The sequence below is a fragment of the Salvelinus namaycush genome, chromosome 26 (genome assembly GCF_016432855.1).
Source record: "Salvelinus namaycush isolate Seneca chromosome 26, SaNama_1.0, whole genome shotgun sequence".
NCBI classification, from domain to species: Eukaryota; Metazoa; Chordata; class Actinopteri; order Salmoniformes; family Salmonidae; genus Salvelinus; species Salvelinus namaycush.
The window spans coordinates 39,550,758-39,578,497 of NC_052332.1; the positions used below are offsets into that span (position 1 = coordinate 39,550,758).

The window sequence follows — 27,740 nt, forward strand, 5'->3', positions numbered from 1 at the left end:
GTTTTATGATGAGTATTTAGTTATTTGGCGTTGGTGTCTGTAATTTTTCTGTCTGCTTTCGGTGCAATTTCTGACTGTAGCTGCAATGTAAACTATGATTTATACCTGAAATATGCACATTTTTCTAACAAAACATATGCTATACAATAAATATGTTATCAGACTGTCATCTGATGAAGTTGTTTCTTGGTTAGTGGCTATTTATATCTTTATTTTGTCGAATTTGTGATAGCTACTGATGGAGTAAAAAACTGATGGAGTAAGAAAAGTGGTGTCTTTTGCTAACGTGGTTAGCTAATAGATTTACATATTGTGTCTTCCCTGTAAAACATTTTAAAAATCGGACATGTTGGCTGGATTCAGAAGATGTGTACCTTTCATATGCTGTATTGGACTTGTTAATGTGTGAAAGTTAAATATTTAAAAAATTATTTAAAAAAAATATCTTTTGAATTTCGCGCCCTGCACTTTGAGCTGGCTGTTGTCATAAGTGTACCGACGTCGGGCTTGCACGCCAAACAGGTTAACATGGTGTTTCGGGACATGCTGGGACGGGGCGTAGTGGTTTATACGTGCCCAGCACGTTGTGCTGCGAAGATTGTTGTAACATGATCTATGGAGATGGAGGAGCCTCGCATCAGCGCAGTCAGGTCATGGCCCATCCCCAACTCCGTGAAACCAGTCCAGCGATTTCTGGACCCCTCACTTCCCTTCATCGGCGAGGTGGATGCCTCCGAAGTAGGAGTCGGGGCAGTGCTGTCCCAGCGCACCGGAACCCCCCAAAACTGCGGCCCTGCGCCTTCTACTCCAAGCAGCTGAGCCCCGCCCAAAGGAACTACTACATAGGGGACCGTGAACTCTTTTTGGTCAAGAAGGCTCAGAAGGTGTGGAGGCACTGGCTGGAGTTGTCCAAACACCCTTTCCCGGTGTGGAGGCACTGGCTGGAGTTGTCCAAACACCCTTTCCTGGTGTGGAGGCACTGGCTGGAGTTGTCCAAACACCCTTTCCTGGTGGGGAGGCACTGGCTGGAGTTGTCCAAACACCCTTTCCCGGTGGGGAGGCACTGGCTGGAGTTGTCCAAACACCCTTTCCAGGTGTGGAGGCACTGGCTGGAGTTGTCCAAACACCCTTTCCCGGTGTGGAGGCACTGGCTGGAGTTGTCCAAACACCCTTTCCTGGTGTGGAGGCACTGGCTGGAGTTGTCCAAACACCCTTTCCTGGTGTGGAGGCTAAACCAGAGCCAGGTTCCAATTCACACTTTCTTATACGTCTCTTCCTGCTCCATCTGTGCCCAGTCAAAAACACCTCCCTTCTGGAAAGCTCCTTCCCCTGCCGGTTCCACAACGACCCTGGTCAGTGACAGAGAGAGAGAGACGTTGACAATGTAAGTAATAATGAACTTGCCATGTCAATAAAGTCAATTGAATTGAATTGAATTGAATTGAGAGAGAGGCTCAATTTAATGACAGTGCCTGACGATATCCTGCTTTAAGATATCGTACACGTTATTATGGCTCTAACCATAATGATGAGACAACCTTTGATGAAACTTTAACTGTTTACTTAAGGTATTTTTTTATTCCTCATTAAATATTCAAATGATACTGTATCTGTCCTACATGTGTGTGTGTGTGTGTGTGTGTGTGTGTGTGTGTGTGTGTGTGTGTGTGTGTGTGTGTGCGTGTGTGTGCGTGTGTTTGTGTGTGTGCATGTGCAATTGTATGCATGTCATTGTGAGTGTACGTGCATGCATTTGTGTTTGAGTTTGTGCATGAGTTTGTGTGTGTGTTTTATGTGTGTCCCCCCTTCTGAACACTCTAGCCCCTAGCTCTATGAATAATGTATGTATGAAGAGTAGGGGTTTGGCAATTTAAGAATCCCTGAATCCTCTTCCTTTTAAATTATTCATTCAAAGAAATCCAGACTTTGGAGGACACTTTCTCTTCTTCTTACTTCTTCACCTAATATATTTCCTTCTTCCCTTTCAGATCGTCACGGGGTCTACCAGAGGATCTGGGTTCAGATGGTCAAGGGGCCTACCAGAGGATCTGGGTTCAGATGGTCAAGGGGCCTACCAGAGGATCTGGGTTCAGATGGTCACTGGGCCTACCAGAGGATCTGGGTTCAGATGGTCAAGGGGCCTACCAGAGGATCTGGGTTCAGATGGTCAAGGGGCCTACCAGAGGATCTGGGTTCAGATGGTCAAGGGGCCTACCAGAGGATCTGGGTTCAGATGGTAATTTAATAGGATCTCTATGTGGTGAATTGTAGTGTTGCTGATGTTATAATATTTCATTTAACTGATTGGGTTCAACCAAAGATTTTCTATTATATTGACAAGATATTAGAGTTACCGCTCCATATAGATCCTATTAAATTACTAGAGGGGCTGTGTCATAAACCCTTAAAGTTCCAGAATGGGGTGAAAATGGCAGCCATATTGGTCAGGGAGAAATCCAAACCAGTCTAATTGGAATGAATGGCAGTAGAGGCAGAATCCTGATTTAACAGAAAACTAAAACAAAGGTATATGATATCTCACAAATTGTGTAATAGAATTATTGCCAACCTAAAATGTAACAGTTTATAAATACAGTTTAAACGAGTTTTATGCAATTTGTCTGTGTATATAACCTCTAAAATATATGTAAACAGACCATAAATGTCTCAACAACAAAGACATCTTTGAAAGCTGAGACTGCTATGATACAGTATGAGACAATAGCAGTACTTGTTGCATTGACAACTTGTCTAAGTCCCATCATGTACTGATTTCAGCCAGTGTTTGTCTGTGGATTCACTGCCTTGTCTGAATGGAATGTTGCCATTTTGGAATGTTGCCATTTTGTCAGTTAATTTGAAACATGTATGGAATCATTCCTCTAAAACGGTCTGGCTAGCTAGCTAACAAACACACAGTGCAGATAAATTCTTAAAAAATCATTATTTTACACAATATCTTATCAAAGAACTGGCAAACCAACAGTTGACCAACTCCCTGACCAAAATGGCTGACATTTATCCCATCATAAGAAGATTAATGTCCATTCTGGTATTCTAATTCCTAATTCTTTGGGACAACTCTAACAATGGAAATACATGTCCTCAAAGATGGAAGGCAGGCGGAAGGAAGCGAGATCAGGTGGGACCATTCTGACCAATGGAAGGGCAGATCCATGTGTGAACAACAGGTCATAGAGATAGATAGAGCTCTCATATTTGTATCTGTACCATTATAGCTTCTGTGACAGCATGGGCAAGCGTCATTGAGGCTATCTCCATTTTAAAGTGGTCAATTTCTTCTTCTTCATTGGCTGATTGCTCCCAACTCATAGGATCCCATCCAGTTGACGGAAGCCCTCAATGGCGACGTCCATGCTAAAACCAGGTTTATCTATGATGTCCTCTATCTATCTCTATGACACCAGGCACAACTCTGATATAAGGTTAAAAAAAATCTATGTTGCCGAAATGCCACGTGCGTTCATTTTTATCATTTATATCAGTATATTCGTAACAACATAATCATTACAAAACTTATATTAGATCAAATAAGCCTCACATAGCAAATTAGCAAATCTATTTTTTGTTGACCAAATTCAACACTCGTTGACCACCATACAAAAATTCCTCACTCCGTGGGCTTATTTTCATGGACAGATTTTGGGTGGAGTAAAACCTTTCGCTTCGCCTGCCTCATCCTCACTAGTTCAATGTGGTGGTAGTGTGTGTAAGCTTAGTATCTGTGGTCATATCTCATTGGAATTCTGGAAAGATATATCCTGCTAAGCCGCTTCAGTGGCTGAGAAAGAGCGAGAGAGAGAGGCCAGGATTAAGCCAGTGAAGGGACAAGATAGAAAGACAGAGAAAAAGAGAAGAGAGACAAATAGAAGCCATGAGAGCAGACAGAGGAGAGAGAGAGACAGGTAGAAGCCAAGAGGTAGAAGCCAAGAGAGCAGACAGAGTAGTGAGAGAGAGGAGAGAGAGAGACAGGTAGAAGCCAAGAGAGCAGACAGAGTAGTAAGAGAGAGAGACAGGTAGAAGCCAAGAGAGCAGAGAGAGGAGAGAGAGAGACAGGTAGAAGCCAAGAGAGTAGACAGAGTAGAGAGAGAGAGACAGACAGGGAGGCGAGAGAGTAGACAGAGTAGAGAGAGAGAGAGACAGGTAGAAGCCAAGAGAGCAGACAGAGGAGAGAGAGAGAGAGAGAGGTAGAAGCCAAGAAAGCTGACAGAGGAGAGAGAGAGACAGGTAGAAGCCAAGAGAGCAGACAGAGTAGTGAGAGAGAGGAGAGAGAGAGACAGGTAGAAGCCAAGAGAGCAGACAGAGGAGAGATAAATGAGAATATCACAGTATTAGAGGAGACAGAGGAGAGAGAGATGAGAATATCACAGTATTAGAGGAGATGAGAATACCACAGTATTAGAGGAGATGAGAATACCACAGTATTAGAGGAGATGAGAATACCACAGTATTAGAGGAGATGAGAATACCACAGTATTAGAGGAGATGAGAATATCACAGTATTAGAGGAGATGAGGTGTTACTCCCCTGTGTGTTTTTATGTTCTTTCAATTAGCACGGCATTGCTCCCATAGTTGGCTCAGCCTTTGTTCTAACATGTATGAAATATGCATAGCCTCCTGTCTCGTATACCATACATTACTGGATGTCCTGCGGCAGCCTTTTTCAAACCTCTCCTTGGGGACCGACAGCCATTCCGTGTAATTTGAACTATTCCAGAACTAGCACACCTGATTCAACTTTGTCAACTAATCGTCAGGAGCTTGACATGTAGAATCAAGTGTGCTAGTTCACTAGCCTGACGACTCACAGTAAATTCATCCGCTGCTCTGTCGTTCGCTACTTACTTTTGTCTGAGACTGCCATATTTGAAGTCGTTTGTGGTGACGAGGGACACGAGGAGTGTCGTACCAAACAAAGTCATCAGAGACCGGATCGTCTTTAACCAATCAGAGTATAAAAGCCACTGATGAATTTTCAAACCGTCGTTTTTCCCACTTGTGATCTGGCTCTGAGCCAAAACATTGGTTTCAGGGCCAGACGGCCCTGAATGTGTTCGCTGAAGGGTCGGGGATGTACTCAGATCCAGACTCACTATGGAGAAGAGACTAACGTCCATGGGCGTGGAGAAGCATTTGGCCGGAGCAAGGATTCTGGGTAGACAGGCAAAAAAAGAAATGTCCTCTTACTGTCAACTGTGTTTATTTTCAGCAAACTTAACATGTGTAAATATTTGTATGAACAAAAGATTCAACAACTGAGACATAAACTGAAAAAGTTCCACAGACATGTGACTGACAGAAATGGAATAGTCTGTCCCTGAACAAAGAGGAGGTCAAAATCAAAAGTAACAGTCAGTATCTGGTGTGGCCACCAGCTGCATTAAGTACTGCAGTGCATCTCCTCTTCATGGACTGCACCAGATTTGCCAGTTCCAAGGCACTTGCAAGTTCCTGGACATTTCTGGGGGGAATGGCTCTAGCCCTCTCCCTCCGATCCAACAGGTCCCAGATGTGGCCAATGGGATTGAGATCCGGGCTCTTCGCTGGCCATGGCAGAACACTGACATTCCTGTCTTGCAGGAAATCCCGCACAGAACGAGCATTATGCCTGGTGGCATTGTCATGCTGGAGGGTCGTGACAGGATGAGCCTGCAGGAAGGGTACCACATGAGGAAGGAGGATGTCTTCCCTGTAACGCACAGTGTTGAGATTGCCTGCAATGACAACAAGCTCAGTCCGATGATGCTGTGACACACCGCCCCAGACCATGACGGTCTCCACCTCCAAATCGATCCCGCTCCAGACCTCCACCTCCAAATCGATCCCGCTCCAGAGTACAGGCCTCGGTGTAACGCTCATTCCTTCGACGATAAACTCGAATCCGACCATCACCCCTGATGAGACAAAACCGTGACTCGTAAATGAAGAGCACTTTTTGCCAGTCCTGTCTGGTCCAGCGACGGTGAGTTTGTGCCCATAGGTGATGTTGTTGCCAGTGATGTCTGGTGAGAACCTGCCTTACAACAGGCCTACAAGCCCTCAGTTCAGCCTCTCTCAGCCTATTGCGGACAGTCTGAGCACTGATGGAGCGATTGTGCGTTCCTGGTGTACCTCGGGCAGTTGTTGTTGCCATCCTGTACCTGTCCCGCAGGTGTGATGTTCGATGTACCGATCCTGTGCAGGTGTTGTTACACGTGGTCTGCCACTGCGAGGACGATCAGCTGTCCTTCCTGTCTCCCTGTAGCGCTGTCATAGGCGTCTCACAGCACGGACAATGCAATTTATTGCCCTGGCCACATCTGCAGTCCTCATGCCTCCTTGCAGCATCCCTAAGGCACGTTCATGCAGATGAGCAGGGACCCGAAGCATCTTTCTGTTTTTCAGAGTCAGTAGAAAGGCCTCTTTAGTGTCCTAAGTTTTCATAACTGTGAACTTAATTGCCTACTGTCTGTAAGCTGTTAGTGTCTTAACAACCGTTCCACAGATGCATGTTCATTAATTTATATGCTTCATTGAACAAGCATGGGAAACAGTGTTTAAACACTTTACAATGAAGATCTGTGAAGTTATTCAGATTTTTCAGAGTTTAGTTAAGGGCTACAGCTAAATTGTGAATCGTCCGAGAGGTTTGAAAAAGGCATTTGTCCTTTCCCCTTTTTAACATGGACAGCATTGACTCAAGTCTTCACAAAGGCACTGACACACACACAGCCTGGAATTAGAGCAGGCTGGGATATCAGGGAGCAACATGGAATCAGCATCTTCAACCACTTCCCTCGTCTTCTGGGATTAGTGACAACAGCCGGCCTATGTGTGTGTGTGTGTGTGTACGTGCGTACGGATTAGTGACAACAGCCGGCCGAGGCCAACGCTCTTATCTCCATGCTTCAGTCGTTCAATCCTTGCATAGACGAAACACATTCATCCAGTGGCCCACAGGACCAGCTTGGCCTCGAAAGGAATCATGGGAATTACCGAGCAGCCCCTAAGGATGGCATGCTCGGCTATGATTGGTCAAGCAGTGTTATGACATGTACTCTCTCTCGACTCTTGCCTTTGGGTTCCTCTTAAAAGAGACAACCAAAGACAGACCTCAACTATTCAACTCAACCTTCCCTGCCTAAACAAATTGAGTCAGACTCTGGCATCATTACTGAGAAAAATGTGATAAGTGATGCTTTTAATCAGCATTTTGTATAGGCAAGCTTTTATTTAAATTCAATTCTAGTTTAATTGACCCTGGTCAGCCAGTCGACTGCTCTTCCCTCTCCGCTCTTCCCTCTCCGCTTTTCCCTCTCCGCTCTTCCCTCTCCGCTCTTCCCTCTCCGCTCTTCCCTCTCCGCTCTTCCCTCTCCGCTCTTCCCTCTCCGCTCTTCCCTCTCCGCTCTTCCCTCTCCGCTCTTCCCTCTCCGCTCTTACCTCTCCGCTCTTCCCTCTCCGCTCTTCCCTCTCCGCTCTTCCCTCTCCGCTCTTCCCTCTCCGCTCTTCCCTCTCCGCTCTTACCTCTCCGCTCTTCCCTCTCCGCTCTTCCCTCTCCGCTCTTCCCTCTCCGCTCTTACCTCTCCGCTCTTCCCTCTCCGCTCTTCCCTCTCCGCTCTTACCTCTCCGCTCTTCCCTCTCCGCTCTTGCCTCTCCGCTCTTGCCTCTCCGCTCTTGCCTCTCCGCTCTTCCCTCTCCGCTCTTCCCTCTCCGCTCTTACCTCTCCGCTCTTCCCTCTCCGCTCTTCCCTCTCCGCTCTTCCCTCTCCGCTCTTACCTCTCCGCTCTTCCCTCTCCGCTCTTCCCTCTCCACGCTTCCCTCTCTCAGACTCTAGTTGGCTCGATGGAAGATCAGTGAATCTTTTGTTTTCATTTCAACAATGTTGTAGTTGTGATGTGCTAGATGCCTTGCTTAAGGCCTCTACTCAGTCTGTAAAGCTGAAGCGTTACAGAATCCACAATAGAAATGTAAAGGTGATTTCCCATTGAGCCGACGTACTGTATGCAGCGTTTTACCGTGATTGCAATCTCTGCTAAAGCGGGAACATTTCCTTTAAATTTCAATCATGTTGTAAAGCTGAACTTCTGTGACACGGATTGAATAGAGCCCTAAGATTGATGTAAAAAAAAAGAATCCACTGTGCAAATTTACTCAATCCTTTCTTGCTACAGCTTGCTACTCCCCTGATAGCAGAAACCATTTTTTACCTAACGGTGGTTTCTGGTTCCATCCCTAGGGTCTGGAAGGAGGCCCATATCCTCCCCTGGTTCCATCCCCAGGGTCTAGAAGGAGGCCCATATCCTCCCTCTGGTTCCATCCCCAGGGTCTAGAAGGAGGCCCATATCCTCCCTCTGGTTCCATCCCCAGGGTCTGGAAGGAGGCCCATATCCTCCCCTGGTTCCATCCCCAGGGTCTGGAAGGAGGCCCATATCCTCCCCTGGTTCCATCCCCAGGGTCTAGAAGGAGGCCCATATCCTCCCCTGGTTCCATCCCCAGGGTCTGGAAGGAGGCCCATATCCTCCCCTGGTTCCATCCCCAGGGTCTAGAAGGAGGCCCATATCCTCCCCTGGTTCCATCCCCAGGGTCTGGAAGGAGGCCCATATCCTCCCCTGGTTCCATCCCCAGCTGTTTAAATCCCTGCTGTTTGTTGCTGTTTCTATCGGCCCTACGAGCTGTGCTGGCTGGAATTGCATGGCGTACCAGCGTTAGCCAACGTTGATACCGACATTTTGCCCAAAGTTATTGAAGGTTGGAGTAATGGAGAGGACAGTGTTTCGCTATTACAGGTGAAGGATCTTTTAAATCAACAGAAATATGTCTTCAAGCAATTGTTACAGCAACAAGAAAATCGCTTCAAGAGCTTTGTCCAAATACTCAACTAACAAATGAAAGGACGATCTGAGACGTCCAAGACCTTAATAACAGCTTGCAGTTTTTCCCAGGGAGAGGTGGATGTCCTAAATTAAAAGCGTTCTCCCAGAAGCTTGGCTGGTGCATAAAACCCTGTGAATTCAGACTGACTAAGAGGTGTAATGGGTTCACACTAAAAAAAGGATGTCTCATAAAAGCTAATTTCATTATTCAATGTTTTAAATGTTTTACTGCATCAAGGGATGGCGTACACAGACACTTTCGTCTTTACAGCCTTCTTCATGGTGTAGGTATAATTTTCTTTAATCCATAACAGGATTTAAAGTATGTAAAGTATTTAAAGTATGTAAAGTTGTAAAGAACAACAGAAGAGGTGGATGTCCTGAAAGAGACTTGTGTCACGCTCTGACCTTAGAGAGACTTTTTATGTCTCTATTTGGTTTGGTCAGGGTGTGATTTGGGGTGGGCATTCTATGTTTTGTTTTTCTATGATTTTGTATTTCTATGTTTTGGCCGGGTATGGTTCTCAATCAGGGACAGCTGTCTATCGTTGTCTCTGATTGGGAACCATACTTAGGTATCCCTTTTCCCTCCTTTCTTTGTGGGAAGTTAATTTTGTTTGTGGCACATAGCCCTTGAGCTTCACGGTTGTTTTGTATTGTTTATTGTTTTTGTCGGCGTCATTTCTAATAAAGAGGAATATATACGCTCACCACACTGCGCTTTGGTCCACTTCTTTTGACGGCCGTGACAACTTGCAGCAAGATGACAACAAACTTTAAGTCCATGCGAGATGGCATCAGCACTGTGTGTGAATCATTATTACAGATGACTGGAAAAACAGACTATCTAGAGGGACACTCCAGGAGGAATAATATTGTTGTGGATGGCATACCAGAGTCCATATGACACCTGGATGGAGTCTGAGGAGTAAGTGTGAGAAAAATTATCACAGAAAAGCTGCAGATGGATCATAGGTAGATTGAGGTGAAGCCACGCCCACGGGTCTGGAATACCTGTAACGAGCCCAGGTGACAGACCCAGGCTGGTAGTGGTCAAGTTCCTACGTTTCAAGGACAAGATGGATGTTCTAGAGAGAGCCAAGAACTTGAGAGTAACCAACACATTCCTCAACGAGGACTTCTCTGAAGCTGTGCGCCAGAAAAAACTTATCAGCTATGAAAGCTGCCAGAGAGCGTGGGGACATTGCTTACATCCGAAAGACTCATTGTCCACCCTCCGTTCCAAAAGCCTGGGAGGAGTGAGATAGCCAAGCTACCGGGTCAGTAGCTTCAGTCCAACATCACACACACACACACACACACACACACACACACACACACACACACACACACACACACACACACACACACACACACACACACACACACACACACACACACACACACACACTCACAAGGGAATGTTTGACTGACTAATTTAGTGAAACAATGTTTTCCTCATCAATCTACACACTGAGCAAAAAAACTACATTTTCCACAGTTGATTCTACAAGGAACCCAGCAGGGTTCTACCTGGAACCATAAAGGGTTCTACCTAGAACCAAAAAGGGTTCTCATATGGGGACAACAAAATAACTCTTTGGGAACCCTTTTTTCTACGAGTGTGTCGTTTCCTATGTATTTGTATGTATTATGTATTTAATATAGATCCCCATTAGTTCCTGCCAAGCCAGCAGCTACTCTTATTATGGAGCTCCGTTAGTTCCTGCCAAGGCAGCAGCTACCCTTCCTGGGGTTTATTATGGATCCCTATTAGTTCCTGCCAAAGCAGCAGCTACCCTTCCTGGGGTTTATTATGGATCCCCATTAGTTCCTGCCAAGGCAGCAGCTACTCTTCCTGGGGTTTATTATGGATCCTCATTAGTTCCTGCCAAGCCAGCAGCTACTCTTCCTGGGGTTTATTATGGACCCCCATTAGTTCCTGCCAAGGCAGCAGCTACTCTTCCTGGGGTTTATTATGGATCCCCATTAGTTCTGCCAAGCCAGTAGCTACTTTTCCTGGGGTACAGCAACATAAGACAGTTACATACAATACTACATGACATTACATTTCATAAAACCTTACCCAACACATTCAATGTGTTCCCTTAGGCCACCACTCCACCACATCTATGTGTACGTGTAAGTAGAGTGTGTGTCTAATCATGTGTATGTCTGTGCCTGTGTGTCTCTTCACACTCCCCGCTGTTCCATAAGGTGAATTTTTATCCGATTTTTACAAATCTGATTCTACTGCTTGCATCAGTTACCTGATGTGGAATAGAGTTCCATGTAGGACTGTGCACCTCCCATAGTCTGTTCTGGACTTGGGGATTGTAAAGAGACCTCTGGTGACATGCCTTGTGGGGTATGCATGGGTGTCCAAGCTGTGTGCCAGTAGTTTAAACAGACACCTCAGTGCATTCAGCTTCTCAGCACTTCTTACAAAAACAAGTAATGATGAAGTCAATCTCTCATCCACTTTGAGCTATGATAGATTGACATGCATATTAATGTTAACCCTCCGTGTACATCCAAGGGTCAGTCGTTCTGCCCTGTCCTGAGCCAATTGTATTTTTCCGAGGTCCGTCTTTGTGGCACCTGACCACACGACTGAACAGTAGTCCAGGTGCGACAAAACCAGAGCCTGTAGGACCTGCCTTGTTGATAGTGTTCTTAAAAAGGCAGAGCAGCGCTTTAATATGGACAGACTTCTCCCCATCTTAGCTACTCAAAACCAACATGTTTTGAGCATGACAGTTTACAATCCAGATTTACTCCAAGCAGTTTAGTCACCTCAACTTGTTCAAATGATTTGTCCCAAATACAATTATTTTAGTTTTTTTTATATTTAGGACTGACTTATTCCTTGTCACCCATTCTGAAACTAACTACAGCTCTTTGTTAAGTGTTGCAGTGATTTCACTCGCTGTAGTAGCTGATGTGTATAGTGTTGAGTCATCCGCATACATAGACACACTGGCTTTACTCAAGGCCAGTGGCATGTCATTAGTAAAGATTGAAAAAATGTAAGGGGCCTAGACAGCTGCCCTGGGGAATTCCTGATTCTACCTGGATTATGTTGGAGAGGCTTCCATTTTTTATTTTATTTTTTTATTTTTATTTAACCTTTATTTAACCAGGTAGGCTAGTTGAGAACAAGTTCTCATTTGCAACTGCGACCTGGCCAAGATAAAGCATAGCAGTGTGAACAGACAACAACACAGAGTTACACATGGAGTAAACAATAAACAAGTCAATAACATGGTAGAAAAAAAGATAATCTATATACAATGTGTGCAAAAGGCATGAGGAGGTAGGCAATAAATCGAATAATTACAATTTAGCAGATTAACACTGGAGTGATAAATCATCAGATGATCATGTGCAAGTAGAGATACTGGTGTGCAAAAGAGCAGAAAAGTAAATAAATAAAAGCAGTATGGGGGGTGAGGTAGGTAAATTGGGTGGGCTATATACCGATGGACTATGTACAGCTGCAGCGATCGGTTAGCTGCTCGGATAGCAGATGTTTAAAGTTGTTGAGGGAGATAAAAGTCTCCAACTTCAGAGATTTTTGCAATTCGTTCCAGTCGCAGACAGCAGAGAACTGGAAGGAAAGGCGTCCAAATGAGGTTTTGGCTTTAGGGATGATCAGTGAGATACACCTGCTGGAGCGCGTGCTAAGGGTGGGTGTAGCCATCGTGACCAGTGAACTGAGATAAGGCGGCACTTCACCTAGCATAGCCTTGTAGATGACCTGGAGCCAGTGGGTCTGACGACTAGGGCATACAGGTCGCAGTGGTGGGTCGTATAAGGTGCTTTAGTAACAAAACGAATGGCACTGTTTAAAGAACACCCTCTGTGTTCTGTCAGACAGGTAACTCTCTATCCACGATATAGCAGGGAGTGTAAAGCCATAACACATACATTTTTCAATAAGCAGACTATGATCGATATTGTCAAAAGCTGAACTGAAGTCTAACAAAACAGCCCCCACAATCTTTTTATCATCATCAGCCAATCATCAGTCATCTGTGCTGTGCTTGTTGAATGTCCTTCCCTATAAGTATGCTGAAAGTCTGTTGTCAATTTGTTTACTGGAAAATAGTATTGTATCTGGTCACACACCATTTTTTCCAAAACTTTACTGAGGTTTGGTAACAGGCTGATTGGTCGGCTATTTGAGCCAATAAAGGGGGCTTTACTATTCTTGGGTAGCGGACTTACTGTTTATTCACATGTTTTGTAATCAAATCATGCGTGGACCAGTATCTCTGTTTGATACACAAAAAGAAGCTGTAGTTGGTGTGTTGGAATGAATAGTCAAGGTTTCTCCAAAAGTCCAGTGTTTGTATGGGTAGACCAGACAGAAGGTACGTTTATTATTGTCTCTAAAAATAACATCATTATACTTGTTACAACTCAGAAACGTAAGATATTTTTGGTAAAGCTATTTGATTGGTCGGCTATTTGAGACAGTCAAGGGGGCTTTACTATTCTTGGGTAGTGGAATTACTGTTTATTCACATTGCGACAAAGAGGAAGGTCCTAAGATTTGCTTATCTTACCAATGAAAAAATGATTAAAGTAGTTTGCAATATCAGTGGTTTTGTGATGAATATGATTCAATGAATGATGGAGCTGAGTTTGCCTTTTTGGCCAAAATTGTTAGGTCAACTAATAAAGGCCAAGTTTTTGAGTGCAAAGATGGAGAAGGATGGTAGATGGCTTGATCAGAGGAAGGGAGATGGTTGATGGAATCTGGTGATGATTTTGTAGAGGGACTCTGGGAACCAGCTTGAGTCGTGTAGCGACTGCTCTTCTCCTTCACAATGTATTGCACCCACTTGGGTGATGCCTCAGCAGCTCTGGGCGCCAGAAAGCTTACCACACACAGTTCAGAGCAGTAACAGTTGGGCAGTCGTCCTCACTATTAGTCCTCTGCCTCAGCACTGCATTCCTCTACTGCATCCACCATTCCTCTCACACTTCAGGTGACTCTCAGATCCTCAAAGAGTTCTACAGCTGCACCCTCGAGAGCATCTTGACTGACTGCATCACCGCTTGGTATGGCAACTGCTTGGCATCCAACCACAAGGCGCTACGGAGGGTAATGTGTACTGCCCAGTACATCACTGGGACCAAGCTCCTTGCCATCCAGGACCTCTACGCCAGGTGGTGTCAGAGGAAGACCTTAAAAATTGTCAAATGTGGGCCTCCCGGGTGGCGCAGTGGTCTAGGGCACTGCATCGCAGTGCTAGCTGCGCCACCAGAGTCTCTGGGTTCGCGCCCAGGCTCTGTCGCAGCCGGCCACGACCGGGAGGTCCGTGGGGTGACGCACAATTGGGCTAGCATCGTCCGGGTTAGGGAGGGTTTGGCCGGTAGGGATATCCTTGTCTCATCGCGTTCCAGCGACTCCTGTGGCGGGCCGGGCGCAGTGCGCGCTAACCAAGGGGGCCAGGTGCACGGTGTTTCCTCCGACACATTGGTGCGGCTGGCTTCCGGGTTGGAGGCGCGCTGTGTTAAAGAAGCAGTGCGGCTTGGTTGGGTTGTGCTTTGGAGGACGCATGGCTTTTGACCTTCGTCTCTCCCGAGCCCGTACGGGAGTTGTAGCGATGAGACAAGATAGTAATTACTAGCGATTGGATACCACGAAAATTGGGGAGAAAAGGGGATACAATTTTAAAAATTAAATAAAATTAAAATACTCCAGCCACCCAAGTCATAGACTGTTCTCTCTGCTTATGCGACACAAAGATAAATAACATACAACCAGTTAGTTAGTTTTCTTGCACCTGCTACTGAAATGGTGGCTCCAGTTTAAATGGTTTTAAAAAAGTATTCTTATACATTTTCAATTCTGAATGCGGGTTTTTGGTGAATAAAAATTCAACCTATTGGATATCCTGACTTCCAATAGGAATTACACATCACTTTGCAAGCCAGCATAAAATGACTTGCAGGCCTGATGTGGCCTGTAAACCAGGAGTTTCCTAACACCACTGTGATTGAGTAAAAAAATAAATAAAAGGCTTTGTGATGTATTGTATTGTCATAGAGTTTAAACTGAAAATAGCATTCGCCTAGATACTCACTTGGTGAAAGCCACAGGTCTTTGAAATTAAAGAATTAAATAACCATGTGTCTGTCACTAACAAATAAAGTCATGGGTGGTAACTCTACAATTCACTGGGAAATGAAACATTCTTACACTGAGAAAGTGTAACAAACTAAGCAAAGTGAGTCCAGTTGACTCTAAATCAGGTGTTATGTTTTACACTGTAGGAGTTATGTATTACTCTACAGTAGAGCTATGGAAAACCCACAGTCAAGTTCATTTGAACACTTTCAGAGTTGAATGGGCAACACTGCAACAGAGTTAAATCTTGAACACGTTCAGAAGTGTTATTTTAACACCAGTTCAGTGGGACTTATACGTTCGCTGAAAATACGTTCGGAGTTAAATGTACACCATTGATTTTGCTGTGAGGGGGCAAGCAGGTGTGGGTGTGTGTGTACACGTGGTCGTGTGTTATTTGTGTGCTTTCAATAGGCATGGCCATGCTCTCTGTAGTTGGCTTACTCTTTGTTACATGGTGTATGAAATATGCAAAGCCTCGTATATTGTTTATTTCCACCCTATGTATAACCGGTGGTTTGGAATAGATGTCCTATGGCTTTATAAAACCTCTTCTCAGGGACCCTCAGCAGTTCCATGTATTTTAACTATTCCAGAAACTAGCACCCCTTATTCAACTTGTCAAATAATCATCAAGCCCTTAACTGGGAGAATCAGGTATGCTAGTTCAGGGCGACAACAAAATGGTGAAACGTCTGGGGGGGTCCCTGAGGAGAGGGTTTGGAGAAAAGTTCAAATGAGCTTCCATAGTTTTGTAAGCAACCCCTTAACCTAGATCTGTAGTTACGTACCTGGAGCAGAGAGGCATCAGGGAAGGACTGAGTAGAGTCAGGTGTCAGATGTAGAGGAGGAAGGAACGTACACTGACAGAACACAGCCTGTTGTGCCTTATTGGTTAATCATAACACTCACCCACTGGCAAGATCGCAAGGAAATCCATTTATGGGCAGGACATAGTAACATTGGGCAGGGTGATGCTCCGACCTGTTTCACCTGTTCTCTCTGTCCTTTACATAAGGTGTGTGTAGTAGTTGGCCCGTAGTCACTGCTGTTTTGTAATCATGCATGGACCAGAATCTCTGTTGGATACACAAAAAGAAGCTTGCTGTAGTTGGTGTGTTGGAATGAATAGTCAAGGTTTCTCCAAAAGTCCAGTGTTTGTATGGGTAGACCAGACAGAAGGTACGTTTATTATTGTCTCTAAAAATAACATCATTATACTTGTTACAACTCAGAAACGTAAGATATTTTTGGTAGAGCTATATCGTTTGCACCCAATAGCCTCAGAGAAAAGCAAAACGTTCAGTCTGCGGAGTTCCCAGCAAACATGTCCACATTGGCTTTGGAGGATTGTTAACGTGGGGCTATGTAACACACACACACACACACACACACACACACACACACACACACACACACACACACACACACACACACACACACACACACACACACACACACACACACACACACACACACACAGGTAGAGAAGCAAGAGGTTATAGAAGAATGAAACACATTAATTGGTGTAATTGTGTCTGTGACCTTAGATGAGACCTTCACATGGTGTTGTTAGACTGGGGTTATATAGTTCCATTACATGGTGTTGTTAGACTGGGGTTATATAGTTCCATTATATGGTGCTGTTAGACTGGGGTTATATAGTTCCATTACATGGTGTTGTTAGACTGGGGTTATATAGTTCCATTACATGGTGTTGTTAGACTGGGGTTATATAGTTCCATTACATGGTGCTGTTAGACTGGGGTTATATAGTTCCATTACATGGTGTTGTTAGACTGGGGTTGTATAGTTCCATTACATGGTGCTGTTAGACTGGGGTTATATAGTTCCATTATATGGTGTTGTTAGACTGGGGTTATATAGTTCCATTACATGGTGCTGTTAGACTGGGGTTATATAGTTCCATTACATGGTGTTGTTAGACTGGGGTTTTATAGTTCCATTACATGGTGTTGTTAGACTGGGGTTATATAGTTCCATTACATGGTGCTGTTAGACTGGGGTTGTATAGTTCCATTATATGGTGTTGTTAGACTGGGGTTTTATAGTTCCATTACATGGTGTTGTTAGACTGGGGTTATATAGTTCCATTACATGGTGTTGTTAGACTGGGGTTATATAGTTCCATTACATGGTGTTGTTAGACTGGGGTTATATAGTTCCATTACATGGTGTTGTTAGACTGGGGTTATATAGTTCCATTACATGGTGTTGTTAGACTGGGGTTATATAGTTCCATTACATGGTGTTGTTAGACTGGGGTTATATAGTTCCATTACATGGTGCTGTTAGACTGGGGTTATATAGTTCCATTACATGGTGTTGTTAGACTGGGGTTATATAGTTCCATTACATGGTGTTGTGAGACTGGGGTTATATAGTTCCATTACATGGTGTTGTTAGACTGGGGTTGTATAGTTCCATTACATGGTGTTGTTAGACTGGGGTTGTATAGTTCCATTACATGGTGTTGTTAGACTGGGGTTGTATAGTTCCATTACATGGTGTTGTTAGACTGGGGTTGTATAGTTCCATTATATGGTGTTGTTAGACTGGGGTTATATAGTTCCATTACATGGTGTTGTTAGACTGGGGTTGTATAGTTCCATTACATGGTGCTGTTAGACTGGGGTTATATAGTTCCATTACATGGTGTTGTGAGACTGGGGTTATATAGTTCCATTACATGGTGTTGTTAGACTGGGGTTATATAGTTCCATTACATGGTGTTGTTAGACTGGGGTTGTATAGTTCCATTACATGGTGCTGTTAGACTGGGGTTATATAGTTCCATTACATGGTGTTGTTAGACTGGGGTTGTATAGTTCCATTACATGGTGTTGTTAGACTGGGGTTATATAGTTCCATTACATGGTGTTGTTAGACTGGGGTTGTATAGTTCCATTACATGGTGTTGTTAGACTGGGGTTATATAGTTCCATTACATGGTGTTGTTAGACTGGGGTTGTATAGTTCCATTACATGGTGTTGTTAGACTGGGGTTATATAGTTCCATTACATGGTGTTGTTAGACTGGGGTTATATAGTTCCATTACATGGTGTTGTTAGACTGGGGTTATATAGTTCCATTACATGGTGTTGTTAGACTGGGGTTGTATAGTTCCATTACATGGTGTTGTTAGACTGGGGTTGTATAGTTCCATTACATGGTGTTGTTAGACTGGGGTTGTATAGTTCCATTACATGGGGTTGTTAGACTGGGGCTATATAGTTCCATTACATGGTGTTGTTAGACTGGGGTTATATAGTTCCATTACATGGTGTTGTTAGACTGGGGTTGTATAGTTCCATTACATGGTGTTGTTAGACTGGGGTTATATAGTTCCATTACATGGTGTTGTTAGACTGGGGTTGTATAGTTCCATTACATGGTGCTGTTAGACTGGGGTTATATAGTTCCATTACATGGTGTTGTTAGACTGGGGTTGTATAGTTCCATTACATGGTGTTGTTAGACTGGGGTTATATAGTTCCATTACATGGTGTTGTTAGACTGGGGTTGTATAGTTCCATTACATGGTGTTGTTAGACTGGGGTTATATAGTTCCATTACATGGTGTTGTTAGACTGGGGTTGTATAGTTCCATTACATGGTGTTGTTAGACTGGGGTTATATAGTTCCATTACATGGTGTTGTTAGACTGGGGTTGTATAGTTCCATTACATGGTGTTGTTAGACTGGGGTTGTATAGTTCCATTACATGGTGTTGTTAGACTGGGGTTGTATAGTTCCATTACATGGTGCTGTTAGACTGGGGTTATATAGTTCCATTACATGGTGTTGTTAGACTGGGGTTATATAGTTCCATTACATGGTGTTGTTAGACTGGGGTTGTATAGTTCCATTACATGGTGTTGTTAGACTGGGGTTATATAGTTCCATTATATGGTGTTGTTAGACTGGGGTTGTATAGTTCCATTACATGGTGTTGTTAGACTGGGGTTATATAGTTCCATTACATGGTGTTGTTAGACTGGGGTTGTATAGTTCCATTACATGGTGTTGTTAGACTGGGGTTATATAGTTCCATTACATGGTGTTGTTAGACTGGGGATATATAGTTCCATTACATGGTGTTGTTAGACTGGGGTTATATAGTTCCATTACATGGTGTTGTTAGACTGGGGTTATATAGTTCCATTATATGGTGTTGTTAGACTGGGGTTGTATAGTTCCATTACATGGTGTTGTTAGACTGGGGTTATATAGTTCCATTACATGGTGCTGTTAGACTGGGGTTATATAGTTCCATTACATGGTGTTGTTAGACTGGGGTTATATAGTTCCATTATATGGTGTTGTTAGACTGGGGTTATATAGTTCCATTACATGGTGCTGTTAGACTGGGGTTATATAGTTCCATTACATGGTGTTGTTAGACTGGGGTTATATAGTTCCATTACATGGTGTTGTTAGACTGGGGTTATATAGTTCCATTATATGGTGTTGTTAGACTGGGGTTATATAGTTCCATTACATGGTGCTGTTAGACTGGGGTTATATAGTTCCATTACATGGTGTTGTTAGACTGGGGTTATATAGTTCCATTACATGGTGTTGTTAGACTGGGGTTATATAGTTCCATTACATGGTGTTGTTAGACTGGGGTTATATAGTTCCATTACATGGTGTTGTTAGACTGGGGTTATATAGTTCCATTATATGGTGTTGTTAGACTGGGGTTATATAGTTCCATTACATGGTGTTGTTAGACTGGGGTTATATAGTTCCATTACATGGTGTTGTTAGACTGGGGTTATATAGTTCCATTACATGGTGTTGTTAGACTGGGGTTGTATAGTTCCATTACATGGTGCTGTTAGACTGGGGTTGTATAGTTCCATTACATGGTGTTGTTAGACTGGGGTTATATAGTTCCATTACATGGTGTTGTTAGACTGGGGTTATATAGTTCCATTACATGGTGCTGTTAGACTGGGGTTATATAGTTCCATTACATGGTGTTGTTAGACTGGGGTTATATAGTTCCATTACATGGTGTTGTTAGACTGGGGTTATATAGTTCCATTACATGGTGTTGTTAGACTGGGGTTATATAGTTCCATTACATGGTGTTGTTAGACTGGGGTTGTATAGTTCCATTACATGGTGTTGTTAGACTGGGGTTATATAGTTCCATTACATGGTGTTGTTAGACTGGGGTTGTATAGTTCCATTACATGGTGCTGTTAGACTGGGGTTATATAGTTCCATTACATGGTGTTGTTAGACTGGGGTTATATAGTTCCATTACATGGTGTTGTTAGACTGGGGTTATATAGTTCCATTACATGGTGTTGTTAGACTGGGGTTGTATAGTTCCATTACATGGTGTTGTTAGACTGGGGTTATATAGTTCCATTACATGGTGTTGTTAGACTGGGGTTGTATAGTTCCATTACATGGTGTTGTTAGACTGGGGTTGTATAGTTCCATTACATGGTGTTGTTAGACTGGGGTTATATAGTTCCATTACATGGTGTTGTTAGACTGGGGTTATATAGTTCCATTACATGGTGTTGTTAGACTGGGGTTATATAGTTCCATTACATGGTGTTGTTAGACTGGGGTTGTATAGTTCTATTACATGGTGTTGTGAGATATTTCATATGTATGAAATTCAGTTCCCTTTTATGAGTGAACTGCCCTTAGGAAGTAACACACCCAGTATGTGTCCTAAATGGCTTTATATTCCCTATATAGTGCACTACATTCAACCAGAGCCCTATGAAGTAGTACACTATACAGGGAATAGAAGGCCATTTGTGACAAATCTCTAGTGTAGGATCCGCCTCCTGCATCATGTTTTTCTACATGTAGGAGTGATTTAAGTAAAAACGAAACTAAATCTGTCTCTGTGCAGCAGGATCCATTTGGAGACGACAGAGCACAAGATAAACTCTATTCCGGAGAGAGGAGAGAGCAGAGTAAGTATCAATAATAAAATTAGGGAAAAGACAAAGCAGATAAAGGGATTATCTAAATTAAATAGTATTAGACAGAAGTTCATTGAAATAATGGTTGAACTAATCCCCTGTCACTGGCAACGTTTACAGAGGACGTGAATGTTAAGATGGTGGCAGAGGACGTAAATGTTAAGATGGTGGCAGAGGACGTGAATGTTAAGATGGTGGCAGAGGACGTAAATGTTAAGATGGTGGCAGAGGACGTAAATGTTAAGATGGTGGCAGAGGACGTGAATGTTAAGATGGTGGTGGAGTTTAGACGTGTTAATAAAAGTATTTTGGTGGTGAATGGAAAACTGAATACGTTTTGACAACCACATATACACATACTATGGCAATTACATTCGCTATGAGTTTAATTACTGAGAACGGCAGGGAGGTGTATAACTTTGAACGGAGTTGATGGGAACTAACACATAGTGTCACGTGTAGGATCTCCTGCATACTGTTGTTCCATGGAAGTAGGAGTCCCAGCAAACATGTTCACATTGGCACGATTTGGGCCCAACCCGGGTTAAAATATTGGCCCCATGTAGGTCGCCAACATTCGACCGATGCGACTATACTGTAGTAAATATACTACACTCTATAGTATCCCGCATGTGTAGGAGTTACCATAGAATTTTGTAGTATACTGTAGAATACTACAGTAATGTCTGCAAAACCCTACTTTTTTTTTAACTATAGTAAATACTACAGTATTTAATTTGCTTATACCCATTCCCCTCCCCATATCCCAACATGCAGGTTATAAAAAATAGCAGAAGCGCTGAACAATCTGTTCAGACCCCAGTCCTACCTACAGTGTCTACAGGTTATAGACAATGTGCTCTTTTAGTATTTCTCCAGTAATAGTAAAAGAGCAAATGAGAAAGCCTCCAATTCTCTGTCAAAGATAATAACACAAAAACACTATAGTAAATATTACAGTATACTACAATCTGCAAAAACACTACAATAAATACTACATTATACTACAATCTGCTAAAACACTACATGAATTACTACAGTATGTTATAGTCCACAAAAACGATACAATAAATGTTACAGTATACTACAATCTGCTAAAACACTACAATAATTACTACAGTATACTACAATCTGCTAAAACACTACAATAAATACTACAGCATACCACAATCTGCAAAAACACTACAATAAATACTACAGTATACTACAATCTGCAAAGACACTACAATAAATACTACATTATACTACAATCTGCAAAAACACTACAATAAATACTACAGTATACTACAATCTGCAAAAACACTAAAATAATTACTACAGTATACTACAATGTGCAAAAACACTACAATAAATACTACAGTTTACTACAATCTGCAAAAACACTACAATAAATACTACAGTATACTACAATCTGCAAAGACACTACAATAAATACTACATTATACTACAATCTGCAAAAACACTACAATAAATACTACAGTATACTACAATCTGCAAAAACACTAAAATAATTACTACAGTATACTACAATGTGCAAAAACACTACAATAAATACTACAGTTTACTACAATCTGCAAAAACACTACAAGAAATACTACAGTATACTACAATCTGCAAAAACACTACAATAAATACTACAATATACTACAATCTGCAAAACACTACAATAAATACTACAGTATACTACAATCTGCAAAAACACTGCAATACATACTACAGTGTACACTACAGTTCTATTTTACTACAGTATTTATACTATAGTTAACTGTAACTACTACAGTATACCACAGTAAATACTACAGTATTCATTGTAGTGTTTTGCCAATTTTTTTGCTGGGTTTTTGATTGTGGGTTAACCCGTGCTGGACTTGGTGTGGGCTTTTTGTGGCCAGCATGTGTTGGGCTGATTTGAGTTTGGTATAGGCTAGGCCTGTGTTGGGCTGGTCTCGGCTGGCCTGTGTAAGGCTAATGTGGGCTTGGTGTTGGCTTGGTGTGTTGGGCTGGTGTGAGCTTGGTGTGTGCTAGCCTGTGTTTGGGCTGGTGTGGGCTTGGTGTTGGCTTGGTGTGGGATAACCAGTGTTGGGCTGGTGTGAGCTTGGTGTTGGCTAGCCTGTGTTGGGATGGTGTGGTCTTGGTGTAGGCAAGCCTGTGTTGGGCTGTTGTGGGCTAGCACGTGCTGGGCAGGTTGGGCTTGATGTGGGATAGCTAGTGCCCACCTTACCCACCGAATACCCACATGGGGCCAATGGGGTCATATTTTGCTGGCTTTCCTGGCTTCTATGGCAACAGACCAACAAATACAGACAGCTTACAGTAGCTTTATACAGTAGGTGAGGAATCAGGGCAAAGGGTTTCAAAATGCCTTCCATCCCATTCACTAGGAAATAACTTTAAAAGTGTATGCTTTTACAGTATATGTATGGTATTTCGTTTGTAAGGTGCGTAGTTCAACAGTATTTTAGCTGTATAATATCGAGCTGAAATTGTCTTTTACATGTATTAGAAATACGTATTTTAATTACTTCTGAGTATTTTGTCTTTTGAATTACACTGGGCTGAACTACAATCCAATGTATTCGATATTTGGTATTCTCAAAATACTGTCATTTGTATTTTCAAAATGCAAAATACGTTTACATTTTGTAGCCCCCCCTTTTCAACCTGCATTGGTATCAGAAGTCTAATTGCACTAGGGTGTAATAAGAGCTTCTGCTCCATCAAAAATATAAATGTATATGTAAAGGTGAACACGTGCAAAGCATGCTGAGTATTATTTTAATGAGCTCCGCCCTGAAATGAGGTAAAAAATAATACCCAGTGTGCTTTGCAGTTTATTTTGTTGTGTTCATTTTCACTTATATATTTTGATTTTGGTAATTTAGCAGACACTCTTATTCAGATTGGCTTGCTCAATTACGGTAGGTAAACGACAACATTTCACAGTCATAGCAAGTAAAACTTTTTTGTAACTGTTACTAAGAATGTTGTTGCTGTTCATCCCGCCTACTTGCAAATGTATGTTTGTATTCTAAAATGCAAAAAAATATATTTTTATGAAATACTGTACATTACAAAATACAAGTATGGTATTTTGTTTGTAAAATGAGTAATTCAGCAGTGTTTTAATTATATCAGATCAAGCTGAAATTGTCCCTTGAACTTTATGGTATTTTGTATCAGTATTTTTTCATTGTATTTAGTCATTTTTGTCCATCCTGGTTTTCATTCATCAAACTCAATCTTATTTTGACTGAAATGTTGTTTGTTTTCTGAATATTCTCCCTGTAGATTGAACATGACAAAACATGTTGAAAATAACCAAGATCAACTGGAACAAATGACAGCTCCACGTAAAAATAACATCGTCTTTGTTTAACAAAGCTTCATTCAAATGTGGCCTTTGTTAAACCCAATAGAAAGCAAGGAACAAAGTCCTGACCAACAACCATTGGCTTGATCTCAAATCAGGCAACTCTTTCTGAACCTCTCTCTGAACACAGCCTCTGAGCACACTATACGTCTCAGATTCTTGGCCATGCCTCGCACTCATGTGATTCGCTAAGATAAGATATATGCAATACATTAGTTGGAGTGGTTGATATTCCAGGCTTATCTGTGCTGTACTTAGTAATAGCCTAGGGGAAAAGGTTACTCCCTCCTTGCCACAGGAATTATCAGCCTTTGCAGGCGTCATCAGATGCCACAGATGCAAATCTCTTTTCCCTCCACTGTGAGAGAGTCTCAACATAGCTACCTGTCATGGCAGGCAAAGTGATGCCAACCCTACCCAATGCTGGAGGGGGGGTTATTCTCATGGACAGTGAACTCAAGGACTCACTCTCATTTCTAGACGTCTTGAGTGCAAGTGAGTTTGAAGGAGAGCAAATCGACCCAGCAGTAGCTTTGGAGACGGAGTCAGATTTTTACAAGGGAACCCCACCCAAATGGATGACCTTTTACCTGGCTGATGAGAGGGAAAACTCTGATGGCAGTGCCACATCTAGAGGAGAAGAAAAGGACATTGAATTTATCAGAAGAGATGGTTACGAAAAGCTGAGGGAACTCATCAAGTTACAGAGACAGGGCAGTTGGAGTGTAAACAGTATTAAGCTGTTGCACCAGCCAGGCAGTGGAGGAACCACCCTGGCCATGCAAATACTCTGGGACCTGAGGAAAGAGCTCAGGTGTGCTGTTCTGGTCGACCCGTCTTCTGACAAGAAAGATATGGGCAAACAAGTCCAGAAAGACCCCCTGTCGGACACCAGGACTATTGCTAAACAGGTGGTCGAACTTTTTGCAACCGGTGATCCAGAAAACCAGAATACAGTGCTTCTGTTGCAAGACAATGAACACCTGAGGGACCACTTACAGGACTTTCTCATCAGAGAAATAACAGAGCAAAAAATCAGTGCTAAATTCCCTGTGGTCATCATTCTACAATGCATACGCTCGACCTGTATCATAGACGATGAGGAGGATGAGAGTAGAACTGAGGCAGATTTACTCCTGAAATCACGTCTTTCTGACAAAGAGAAAACAAGCTTTGTTAGCAAAGAAAAACTAATACAGAGGCATCACAGAGACGAGATGGGGAAGTTTCACGGCTTTAACGTAATGCAAAATAATTTCAATGAAGAATACGTGGCAAAAACATTTTGTTCAGAAAAGGGAAAAGAAATCACCAAATATCTTCAGCAAAACAAAGTCTCCCGCAACACCAAACTCTTTGCCTTTTTAGCTCTGGTGAACTCCTATGTTCCTGGCTCCTACCTCTTACAGTCACAGTGTGAGGCATTCCTCAGCCATCAAGACCCCTTCGGTGTGAACCTGTCATTTGAGAAACGCATGCAACCTTTCAGTGATCTCATAGTCACATTCTCAAGACATGGAGGAGAAGACAAGAGAGTCCGCATAGCACACCCAGTACTTGCACATCAATGTGTTCAGTTGCTGGCAGATGCTGGTATAGCTAGGAGCTCTGCAACACTGGACTTCCTGCAGTACTTAACCAGACAACAAATCCAGCCATCCTTGTTACTGTTCTTCAAAGACATGTTAACAAAGAGAGAAACAACCTCAAATGGCCAAGAGATCTTTTCCAGGTTAATTCTAGATATTGAGAAACATGAAGGCATTCCTGAATGTGCAAATGTGTTGAAAACCGCGTCAGAAACATTTAAGCATGACCCGTTCTACCCTCAATCTCTTGCACGTTTTTACTACATCAAAATGTCTGATTTTACAAGAGCTGAGATTTGGGCTGAAAAAGCTAAAGAGAGAGTTCCCACCAACTCATTCATTGCTGATACACTGGGACAAGTTCATAAGAACCATTTGTATAAACAAGTCAATGGAAAATCAGGTGGATCAGGGACCAGAGACATTTTGTTTTGGGCAGAGAAAGCCATCAAGGCTTTCAAACAAGAGGAGGAGTTAGCTGAAAAGGAATCAGTGAATCACATGGAGGGTGACAGTCCAACAAAAATGTATCACACCTTCAACAACAGGGGAATCTTTGGTTATCTACAGGTTGCTAACATTGTTTATAATTCCCTCACAAATCTCAACCCAAAATGGAGAAAAATCCTTACCCAGGAAATATCAGCTGAACATCTCTCGATGTTTGAGGACAGAAAGCTCATGAAGTACCAGACTTTCATCACCAGCCTCAGAGTTTCGGTTGAAAGGAAATTTTATAGTTTTTTTGAGAGTTACCTCACTTACTCTGAGCCCAGGAACTGGAAGGATCAGACACCATACTTTCAGCGAGACATTGTTGATTGTTTTTGCAAGTATACAAGTGCCCCCAGTCCAAAAGAGGACCTACCATTAAAGACACTCAAAGAAAAAATGGCCTCTACCTTTCCTGGCCTCTCCTCTCTCAATCGAAATGCGAACTTGAGTAAAATCACAGAGCTGTGGAAAATAATCAATAAAGAAAACCCTGACGATGTTAACACTGCCTGTAATTACATCCTGGCCAACATCCTCCAGACCAATGGCCCAGTCGCATCTCCAGAACCCGCAACTCTACCACAACTTAGAGACATTCTTCAGAAGTTCATGGAGGAAGAAAATACCAAACTTTGGACTCCAGAGTTTTACCTCCTTGTCCTCCTGCTGTTTTGGCCCGAGGAGGCAAGAGAGGGCGATGTCACCAATGACATTGATCTTAACAAGTATGTTGAGTGCATGAAACAGGCCTTTGACAACAAATACAAGAAGTACCTACAATCTAGGGAACTTGTGCCCTTGTTTTACCTGGGAAAAGGTGCTGGGTTGAAAAGACTTGTTCACAAATCAAGCATAGACGACATCTGTGCGCATCTGAAAAAAAGGAAATCAAGGACTCTCAATAAAACAAGAGGCAGTGCAGAGATCAGGGACACTTGCATTCAGGATCACCTTCTTCGTGTCAATGGAGTGGTCAGAGTGCATAAAGCATTTGCCCGTATGGCAGATAAAGAGATTGAGATTTGTCCCCAGAAACAGGCCAGTGTGTGGAAGGATGGTAACATCTCATTTTACCTTGGCTTCAATATCAGTGGCCCTGTGGCTTTTGACATAAAGTACACAATGCGTACAGTGGGATCTGGAGCAAACGTTAAGAAACAAAAGGATGATGCCATTGGATCAGAGGGAACCAGAATGCAAGAATCAAAAACATTCAATCGAGGTAAGTCATACCTTGACTTGTATTAGGTCTATTCCACATGATGGTGCCCGTTTTAAATGTTAGTA

The 27,740-nt window shown here is 42.8% G+C and overlaps 1 protein-coding gene across 1 annotated transcript in view; it reads left to right on the forward strand.

Annotated features, from left to right (window-relative positions):
• Window positions 1-608: 608 nt before the first annotated feature.
• The window catches only part of LOC120021157 (sterile alpha motif domain-containing protein 9-like), a 32,598-nt gene continuing 5,466 nt past the window's right edge, over window positions 609-27,740 (forward strand). Inside the window, exons 1-3 of the mRNA XM_038964795.1 lie at window positions 609-1,186; window positions 1,989-2,236; window positions 24,850-27,675. Of these exons, the coding sequence (XP_038820723.1) occupies window positions 609-1,186; window positions 1,989-2,236; window positions 24,850-27,675 (3,652 nt within the window). The remainder of the gene's footprint in view (window positions 1,187-1,988; window positions 2,237-24,849; window positions 27,676-27,740) is intronic.